The sequence below is a fragment of the Brachycentrus maculatus genome, unplaced genomic scaffold (genome assembly GCF_059751285.1).
Source record: "Brachycentrus maculatus isolate JH-2025_06_01 unplaced genomic scaffold, ASM5975128v1 h1tg000387l, whole genome shotgun sequence".
In the NCBI taxonomy this organism is placed as follows: Eukaryota; Metazoa; Arthropoda; class Insecta; order Trichoptera; family Brachycentridae; genus Brachycentrus; species Brachycentrus maculatus.
Genome location: NW_028281136.1, coordinates 437422 through 448342, shown reverse-complemented (window position 1 = coordinate 448342; position 10921 = coordinate 437422). Strand labels below are relative to the sequence as shown.

The following is a 10921-nucleotide window of genomic DNA, read 5'->3' as shown; positions in this document are numbered from 1 at the left end:
ATGTCTGGGCATGTGCAGGGCTTACGACCGTCATAGGCTGGTTTAAGTGACATTTTACGCATGTGTAACATTCACTAATTCTACCCATGATTGACAACCACACTACTCAATTTCTTGGAAGTCTGTATATTATATGATCCAATTTCGAAACATGTACTTGAATCACTAGAATTTCCACTAGAGACATCTATTGGTGATGAAAAGAAGCTATTTTATTGAGCAGAAACTCTTTTATTTGTATGTGAGGTCTCCGAATCCTGGATTATAATCACATACACGAGAAACGTCAGAAAATATCTTTTTAATTTTATTATTTTGGCTTATAATTGGACCATTTTATACATTTTAGTGTAAAAATAACATCAATCCACAGAAATAGTGGTATTTACCAAGTTAAACAAAATAAAATATAAAAAAATGATACTGAGAAGGAAATACTAGATAGAAAACCTGTGTGTATCTAAAATTAGTTTTAAAAGTAGTTTAAAAAATTCTTAGTTTTACTTAACTTTAATTCTTAGTTTTAAAAATTCAATAAAAACTGAAAAATACTGTTATTAAATACCTTGCAATAATTCATTATTTGACTTTAAAAAAATAAAAAATAAAAACCTGCCCTTTTTACAAATAAAATATCAATTAAAAATCATTGCCCGCCTCCGTGGTGTAATGGTCAGCGTGTTTAGCTACCGTGCTGGAGGTTCCGGGTTCGATTCCCAGGGGGAGAGGTGAAAATAAATATTAGTGATTTAACACTGTAATATCAATTTAATATTACCCTGGACTGGTTCCTGAAGTGCAAGAGTGATCACCTTGCCTTCATGTAAGTAATGGTCAAGATAACACTGCGTCAATTTGATGCAGTGCCCTATGCACCATTAGGTGCGGATAAGTTTTATATATATATAATAATATAAAAATTATCACTGAAGGGGTTTCATGATGGATTGGCAATTTTTTATTATTTACGAGTATAAGACACTGGATTATTTATATTTAGCCTCCATAGTGTGAGGGTCAGCACGTTCGGCTACTGTTCTGGAGGTCCCGGGTTCATAAGAGATTTTTTCACTGAAGCGGAGGGCTGATCACCTTTCCTTCATGTGTCAACGCTCAAGATGACACTGCGTTTATATGATGCAGTGCCCTATGCACCATTGGTGTGCGGATAAGGGTTTGAAGAAGGAAGAAGGAGTAATAAAATAATCAGTTTTATTTATATTAAAAGTTATCTTTGTATGTTTTTTGCATCTTTATAATGTACTGCGAATTTTCCCTGACTTCAAAAAGGTTCAAAACCACATCTCAGATATTTAATACGGAAGGCATTGTAAAATATGACTTAAAGTCTATTATAATTTATATTTGAAGCACTAACTTTGCGATTTTCCATTTTATAATTCAAATGTAACTTTGTTTTAAAATCACTATAATTATTTTATTATAACTTAATTGTAATGTCTACCGGTTAGCTTGGAAACCGGTAGACATTATAATTAAGTTATAATAAAATATTTATAGTGATTTTAAAACTAAGTTAGATATTATTATAAACCCTTATCCGCACCTAATGGTGCATAGGGCACTGCATCAAATTGACACAGTGTTATCTTGATCGTTACTTACATGAAGGCAAGGTGATCACTCTTGCGCCTCAGGAACCAGTCCAGGGTACTATTAAATAAATATTACAGTGTTAAATCACTAATATTTATTTTCACCTCCCCCCCTGGGAATCGAACCCGGGACCTCCAGCACGGTAGCTAAACACGCTGACCATTACACCACGGAGGCGGACAAAAAACGCATCAATTTAGTTAGATATTAATTATATCTATTATAATTTTTTAAGGGAATTAACATTAGAAAAATTTAATAGCAAAAATATTAGTTATCTAATAAAGCACATTGTCATCACAAATACTCAAAATTGAATACTGAAAATAAAACATTTATACTCTTTTTTATATCTTAAAAGCACTGTAAACTTTGCTGTGTGGTAATACAAGAGAGAAAACCCTAATCCGCACCCCAATGGTGCATAGGGCACTGCGTCATATAAACGCAGTGTTATCTTGATCATTAACACATGAAAGAAAGGTGATCAGCCCTCCGCTTCAGGTACCAGACCAGGATAATATTGAATAAATATTGCAGTGAAAAAATCACTTATATTAATTTGACCCCCCTGGGAATCGAACCCGGGACCTCCAGAACGGTAGCCGAGCGTGCTGACCATTACACTACGGAGGCGGACAAAATGTCAAATGTGATTGACGTACGACACCATTCACAAAAATTTTAACATTCTTGGATAGGGTTATTCATTTTGCACCGCCCTGTATATTGCTATCTCAGGATTCATCGTTCACTTTGTGTGTACCACTTAAAACTTTACTTTACAACTACCGGTTTCGGAATAACCATTCCCTCATCAGGTCAACTGTAGACCGTACAAGAGGCTAGGTGTTGGGACACACTTTGTAGTAAAGATAAAGATTTACAACTTTATGACAAGGCACACTGTTAGTTCAATAAGCTATTCTTAACAAAACACCATTGTCCGCCTCCGTAGTGTAATGGTCAGCATGCTCGGCTACCGTTCTGGAGGTCCCGGGTTCGATTCCCAGTGGGGTTTAATAAATATAAGTGATTTTTTCACTCTAATATTTATTCAATATTACCCTGGACTGGTACCTGAAGTGGATGGCTGATCACCTTTCCTTCATGTGTAAACGATCGAGATAACACTGCGTTTATATGAAGCAGTGCCCTATGCACCATTGGGGTGCGGTAAGGGTTTTATTATTATTAACATGACACATAACTTGTGGAGGTCCTCACGAAAACGTTACATTTCCATTATAAATGATTTTTATTTCATGTTTTAATTTTTAAATCAAACACAGATTTTTTGAGTCTACTAAGTTGTATTTTACTAACAAAAACCAGGCGAAACAATTGTCACAATATTAATTTTTTACGTGTTTTTGTTAATAAAATACAGCTGAGTAGACTCAAAAAATCTGTGTTTGATTTAAAATTAATACATAAATTAAAATGGAGTTGTACAAATTAAACGCCAAGTCAATAAAACATAAATGATTTTAAGTAATCAGGAATTCTAGCTTGTAAAATTGATACGTTTTGGTGCAATTTAATGATTTCATATTGGTTTAACACAGGATTGGTCACATTTTGTCGCAACTTAAATACTAGATAACTAAACATTAGTCCACGCGACGACGCCCTTCTGGGAAAAAGTCAAGTGCACTTACCTCCCTGCACCCCGCACCCGCCAGGCTCTGTTTACGGAATAGTGATTTATAGTTGAATGTCTCTTTCATTCATTCCTAATAAACCAAACTTAAGTGTCATGTAACCGGTTACTATTTTTAATAAATACTTTTGATAATTTTCATGTTTTTAACCTTTTAACCGCGTTAACTTTGTTCCTGAGAGTCGCCCGTGCGCGGCGGTATTTCGTCATTTTTTAAATGATTGCTTTTATCATGTATTTAGTTAAGAAACGATTTATTTTCCTAAACAAAAACGATCAATGGGATTCATTGTGCTTTTTTGGTACTCTATAATACACTTGTGTCACATTATTCTTGAAATATATCGTAATATAAACAAATAAGATCGTAACATAAATAAATCAAAGTGCATCGTGTGTCACTCTTACCCACTGGCGATGCGTAGCGTCGAGAGGGAGACAGATATAGGGCATGATTATGGCGCGGACTAATTACCGACCTCAAGAAAAATCAGGGATCTGTTATTTTATTTATCCTTGTAATGTTACAAATTATTAGTCAGATATTTCAACAGATGTCATAAGGCTAAGGATTGACGTATTATTTTATCCAAAGTTCCACACCATGAAAAAATCCCTCCAGGTTGAACTGAGGTTCGAAACTTGGAGCAAAGTAAAAACACATACACTTATGTCAGCCGCGTATGGGGCATGTTTTGTGAAAACACATACGGTTATGCGAGCCGCGTGGATCCGGTTAATTTCGTAGTCCGCCTGACGAATGTTTAGTTACTATGTATCTACAAATATAGTTTAGTTATCTAGGGTTAATTAAGATTTCGATAGAATACAGTACACAACAGATTTGCAATCAAAGGATTTTTTGTGCAATATTGGAAATGTAACTTTTTGGTGAGGACCTCCACATTGTATATTGAATATTGTTATTTGGTATTATCGGGAGAAACTAGCCCGGAATCTATTCCGTACTTTTGGTTCATGATAATGAGTACAGAGCTGCTCCCTTCTACCCGAATTGTATTCATCAATTTGAAGTATTTTTCACTTTTAGGATCGGTATTCACGCCCAGCAAATCGAGCGCCATCACGTAAGTTATGTTAGACTTCTTCTCAATAAAGCCTTCGATAAACGGATAGGTCACATTGAAATTTGTACCCAAATTCCCGAGGAAAAACCTGTAGAACGTAGAGATGGCCGACCAGAACACCGGGTATATTTCGTTCCCCAGCTTGTCGCAAGTCTCCACAAGATAAGAGGATATTTTCTTGCCGAAAGCTTTGAACACCTTGCGGGCTTCCGGCGAATCCGCCTGCAGAGTCTCGCGGGCGCATCCGTCTAGGATTTGCCGCCATTTTATGTACGCATTCAAGACCACGTCCAGGTCGAAGACTGTCTCGAAGGGCAGCCGCGAGGACAGCAGCGCGGACAGGTCGTTCAAGATGTGGATCGGGTCGACGTTCAGGCTTGTCGTGAGAGATAAATGGCAACATTCTAAGATGAAGCTTTTCATTGTGTCCATTTTGGCGGCGTCGCGAGAATGTTCTGGACCCCATTTTTCCGACACCAGTTTATTGAACAGAGCTTGCTGTCGCTCCAGATTTTCGGCTTCCAATATGTAGCAGGTGAGGAAAGTAAGCAGGTTGTTCGCTATCACCGTTTTTTCATGTATGGCAAAGTATTCATCGATGAGGACTTGGCAAAACTCTTCATTGAAGTAGCGCTTGTAACCGCGCGCCATCTCAGTGAGAGAGGTCACCTCTCCGCGCACGTCCACCTTCTCCGAAATCAGCTTCTTCGTGACTCTCCAGCACGTCTGAAAGTAGTCCAATACCAACACCGGTCTGATGTCTCCGACGCTGTACAGATACGGGAATAACTGCGAGTCCAGCTCTGTAAAGGTATACATGAATCGCTTCAGAACCTCCCAGATTTCTTTGTACTTGTCAACGTCGCGTTGCGTTTGCAGCAATCGGAACGTCCGTTTGAATATGACCTCTCGAATCGAAACATTCTTTTCCACGGCCCAACGCTTCTCCAGCAAATCCAACAGTTCGGTTTTCGGAAAGAGGAAATACGCCAAGCGAATTCCGTTCTTTTTGACGGAAACGGGTCTGTCTATCAACTGCCGGATGAAGGCCATAGTGTCGGTAGTGGACTTTTTAAAGGACAAAGACAAAAGAGAAGGGACTGTGAATTTCAGGTAGTCGCCGCCGGCAAAGCGTAGCAAGGTCTCGTACGACACTGGAGGTTCTATCATCATCAGTCCGTTGGCGATGATTTGGCCGTTCGTATATTCCACGGAGTGCTTGGTCAAATCCACTTTGGTTTCCGTGGGATAGTACTCCTTGATCATGTCCTCGATCTGCCGGGGGCCCAGCAGCATGGACAGGGCCAGAGTCGAAACGGCTTCCTTGTCTCGGTGTTCGCGAATGCCCTTTTCGAATAACTCGACCAGCGGTTTGTTCATGTACGCCCTCACCCTGCGGAAGAACTTGAGGTAGTTGGGCAGACTGTAAGATTGCAGGCAGTGGCTCAGGACGAAGGGTATATTGTTGGCTATGATGCCGGCATCGTAGCGGAGGAAGTTCTCGCAAACCTTCTCCGTGCTGTGCGTCGTGTTGACGAGCATCTGGTCGCCGAACAGAGCTCTGGCCTTGATATCTTTCAGCAGAAGATTGAATATGTAGTGCATTCCGTTATTGGGCTCGCCTTGCCTCTGTTTGATGACGTCCATCAACCACGTCAATTCCGTTACGGAATGCTCCTTGCTGTCGCTCCTCTTCTGGAACCATTGAATGAGTTTTACGATGATACTGTTTACTTGCGCGCCTGTCGGATCTTTTTCTATGATGGCTTTGTACCGAGCGAAAAACGCTTCGAGAACGACAAATTCGTGTGTGGGCACTCCGTGCAGGAGGTTAGTGTTGTTGATGTTGTAGCTCATGTATCTGTCGATGGTGGAGTCGATGGGCAGGTTGCGGTCGAGACAGTACCGCAGATAAGGTTCGAGGAAGGTGGACAGGAAGTACTGGCGGCCGTAGGTCTCGATTTCTTTGCTGACGCACATGAACTCGAGCATCTCGTTGATGAGGGCCCAGTGCTCGGCGGAGAGAGTGTGGAGAGAGAAAGACGCCTGCAAGTGGTTCAAGAACTGGTAGCGGAGTCTCTCTTGGTCGTTCCTATGTCTCTGCGCTACGTACCTCAAAACCTTCAAAAGACTTCCTTCGTCTTTATTTATCTTGCAGCAATCGATCAATCTTTCCAGGAGGGTTATTCTGACATCTATGTCCGAAGCCGCTTTGAGCAAGGTCATCAGGCGAGGTATGGCCTTATCGGGAGACATGTACTTCAAGAAATACTCTTCCTTCAAATGGTCATCGACTCGTATATTGCTGATCCTTGTAGCGGCCCACTCGTCGCGGGCTTCTCGGGGCAGGTACTCGGCCAGATTCCAGTCGACGAATTCACGCAGTAGCGTGACGGAAGCGCCGTTGTATTTTCTAGCATATATCTTGATCAAGAACTGAACTCTCTTTTCCGGTTTGAACTTCTTCAGTATGAAAGAAATGTAAAAACAGGAGAATCGAGCCACATCATCGGGCATCAAATTTAATGTAAACATTTCCAAATCTTCGCCTTTCAAACTATCCACTATCGTAGACTGGTGTAGAAATTGAAAATAGTATTTAGGATTCGAGATGATGTCGTGTCGCACCAAACTCAATATACGGCTGGTGATTCTTCCTCCGAGCTTGGTGCGGATTTGGTTCGGGTACTTTTTGTACAATTCCAAGAAGCCTTGAGGGTTATCGTTCGCGTACGCGTGCCACAGGTTGTTGTAGTTATTCTTGCAGAAATACGATCGGGGCATCGCATCCGCTCCGTCGCCTCGGAGACGTTTTGTCAAATATTCAATGACCAAGTTTGGATCTTTTTTGTAAATATACAACAGCTGCGGTTCGGGTACGTTGAAATGATCCGTCAACATTTGCGATCGGATGAATTCGACGCCGCACTTTGGGAGAAGCTTGACGGCGAGTTGGTCTCCGTAAATTGGCAATATTTGAGTGAAGAGGTCTCGGGCGAGCGTTTCGTTCTGCAAGTGCGCCCCGAATGCGGAGACGATCCTGCAGATGGTGTGGTAGGAGGCGAAGGGGAACACTTCCCGGAGCAGGTGGCCGGCGGACACCAGGTCGGGATGGGAAGTTCCCCGGAACAGCCAGGTGGCCTTGAGAGCGAAGGCGATCACCATTTGGTTCTCGGTTTTGAAGATGTCGCAGAGGACTGGAGCGTTGCGGGTTCGGTTGGCGAGCTTGGCGATGTATATCTGATCCGCTTGAGTCTTGTTGCTCCAAGAGGCGAGGTTCTCCGGACACAGGACTTGCGGATGGGATGTTTCTATCAACTTGTTGAAGCTGCGATGTCTCTCGCCCAGAGACAGCCCCGTCAGCTTGTCGTCCACTGAACCCCCCGTCAACTCCATCTGGAACAAACATCATTCGTCGGAATACTGCTACAAGATCGGATCGATCTAACATAGATGGCTGCTGTGAACTCATATGTACTATGTCACGAGATTCATCAATAAATCTAACAGTTCCAAAAATTTGAGTAACGTGGTTGTCAATCACGGGTAGAATTAGTGAATGTTGCACATTTGTAAAGTGATCATTTAATCAACCTATGACGGGTCGTAAGCCCTGTAAATACCCAGACATTCATATTCTTCTTCATCTATGTAGAAAAGTAAAAAAAATCAATATATTGAATTTAGTTGTGTGCCCTTGAGGTAGTATTTTACGAAAATGGCGCAATATAAATTATCCTAAGTTATTATTATTATTATTACATTAAACTATTTTTTTAATTAAAAAAACATAATTGATATTTTTTTTAAAGTCTCATTCGAAAAAACACTAATTCGTGTACTACCGGTTTCGGAATAATCATTCCGTCATCAGGTCATTAAAATAAAATTGTTACGGTCTGACATTTATACAAAAATAGTATGATGATGGGATGATTTTTCCGAAACCGGTGGTCACGAATTGGTGTTTTTTTAAAGTGGTATTACACAAAGTGAACGATGAATGATAAGGAGAGTGGTATATTACCATACCACAGTTAGCGATGCTTTTACTATACGAAAATTTTTATTTCGCTTACAACTATTTGAAGTGCTTGTTCTGTTATACAAAAAATCCTTTTGAAGCACAATATAAATATTTTAATGATTTGTTTCTAAAAATACTGATGATTGAATTCAAGTCCACGTATCAATTACACACGATAAAAAAGGTTTATCATAATAATATTTCATAAATAAACAACAGATCTTCCAATTTCCGACATATTCTATATTAAAAACCTACAAATAATGTATAAATACATACCTTTAAAAGTTTAGAAAAATCACAAAACTTTCACAAAAAACCGGCGTCCTGCAAACGCTTAGTGACGAAAAATGGGAGCGACCAGCTCCTTATCCAACAAAACAAGTTAACTACGTTATCAAAACAGTTTCGCAATTTTATTACACAATTTCGCAAGTAAAAATAATCGATGATAACATTAATCCGATGCCGGCAAGATAAACTTAGATTACATACTAGAAAATTTCAAGTACTGTCAAGTGTCAGTAAAGTACGTCAAATCAAAGATTATATACTAGAAAGATTATATATACCACATAGACCACAGACTAACTATTTTATATAAAGACCGCCAACTACCTCGATTTTTTATGGCTGGAAGTGATATTCGCCAGCGGCCGGAAGTGACGTAAACGGCTAGAAGTACTAAGCTCCCGGCTGGGCGTGACTTCGCCGCGGCTGAATGTCAAATCCACCCGCCGAAATATTTATCATTCATTTTTCAGGTTAAATGGTATTTATATTGAAATTTGTTGTATAACATATTTTCAAAATTATAATATTAATATTACAAAGAAGATATTTCACTATCTAAATTTATTTATTTCAGTGTAAACAAAAATAGAAAGGTCACGGCTAAAACGCGACATTTATAAAAAGAGTTCAGGCGATTAATAATGGTTACTCAACTCAGACTTACAATGGTAAATGGTAATGGTAACTTTTTTGAAATTATTACCCCAAACTATGTATAAATATAAGGCTTTTCAACAAAAACAAAAACGATAGAATTTTCAAATTACCATATTATATTTAAAATTCTAGAAAATACAATATTTTAAAAGGGCGGAAGGAGTGCCCACCACTTTCTGAAGTTATGTTTCTTAACGGGCGTGCCAGCGCCCCTTTGTGGGCGTTTTGGAAGTCTGGCTAGGCGTTTTTAAATTTTTTGCATTTGGGGGGTGCTGCAGAAGTTCAAGGGAGCGTTATGTTAAGTAAGAAAAACTACACTTTCATACGCAAAATTTAACTTTAACTTTGGCATAATACTCAATATTATGAAGTTCTTCATAGACGGATTTTTATTTTTCTATCGATAATTGTCTATAACCATAGTCTGTCTATAATATTTGAACAACTTTTTGGTATCTCGTATTTTTCGTTCCCGTTTTGGTGTTTTTGTTAGTGTATTAGTGTGTCTCGTCATTTTCTGGTCGTTTTTTGAACAATCTGACGTTTACGAGTCGACCCCCCCTGACATAGACGTCTATATTTATATTGTAAACATATAGATTGACGTTGTTGACCTTGACATTCGATCCAGTAATGCCAACCTGAAACGGGAATAAAAAGTCGCAAGACAACCGAAGTAAAGTGCAGAAAAGAGGCCGCTCGTGCATTTTTTTTCTCACATTCCTGATGGCACATGAGTTTACACTTAGGAGTAACTGCGCTAAACGCATCGACTCCATTTAGAAAATTGAAGTTACGTTCATTGTAACTGTATTATAAGAAAAATCAAAGCAAACACTTTTGTAGGGACGGTGGCAAATTAAAAACCCTACGCAAAATCTAGGGGTGGCCGCTCGTGCAGTTTTTAACAAGATGAGAAATATATTCTTTAACGACAGCCTTTGAAGCTTTGAAGAGAATGGTCAGGTGTTATGTCTGCTCAGTACTTCTAATACTGAGTTGAATCGTGGACCCTTAAAGCCAGCACTATTAACCGACTATAGGCATTCGAAATGAGGCTACATAGTAGAATGCTACGCATTCCATGGACCGATATAGTCAGCAACGTAAATATGCTCCAGCGGGGAGACAGTTGCTGTCTGATATCAACGTCCGGAAGATGTCCTATCTGGGGCATGTGCTAAGAGGAAAGAAGTACGAACTATTGCACCTAATCCTAAAAGGCAAAATAGAGGGTCGACTAGGTGTGGGCAGAAGACAAATCTCCTGAATATATGTATTTGAGGTTGGACGGGGTTAAGTACCATCGAGGCGCAGTTTCGAGCTGAGACCGAGTTGAGCTGAGGGTTAAGTACCATCGAGGCAAGGACAATTACTCTCAAGTGATAGTAGACGTCAGGGGGATCTGACATGACACTAACAGAAGAAGATGAAAGATAATTTTCAGAAGAATTTTCTGACTATCCCGATTTCTACCGCGGTGCCAAAGGGACCACGTCATATCGACACTGCCAAAGATAATTAATACTTTATTATAATGGGGCGTTTGGTACATCAATAGAGAGATAGCGAGTG

The 10921-nt window shown here is 39.8% G+C and overlaps 1 protein-coding gene across 1 annotated transcript; it reads right to left on the bottom strand.

Moving 5' to 3' along the window:
• Window positions 1-3586: 3586 nt before the first annotated feature.
• On the bottom strand, window positions 3587-8993 carry LOC148303087 (uncharacterized). Its single transcript, XM_088270496.1, has 2 exons — window positions 8675-8993; window positions 3587-7764 (listed from the first exon to the last, which is right to left on the bottom strand). The coding sequence occupies exon 2, from the start codon at window positions 7762-7764 to the stop codon at window positions 4204-4206; it is 3561 nt and encodes a 1186-aa protein (XP_088126622.1). The 5' UTR covers window positions 8675-8993; the 3' UTR covers window positions 3587-4203.
• Between the last annotated feature and the right edge of the window lie 1928 nt (window positions 8994-10921).

Excerpts from the sequence above, each read along its gene's own strand:
- LOC148303087 (XM_088270496.1), bottom strand. The coding sequence starts at position 7,764 with ATGGAGTTGACGGGGGGTTCAGTGGACGACAAGCTGACGGGGCTGTCT.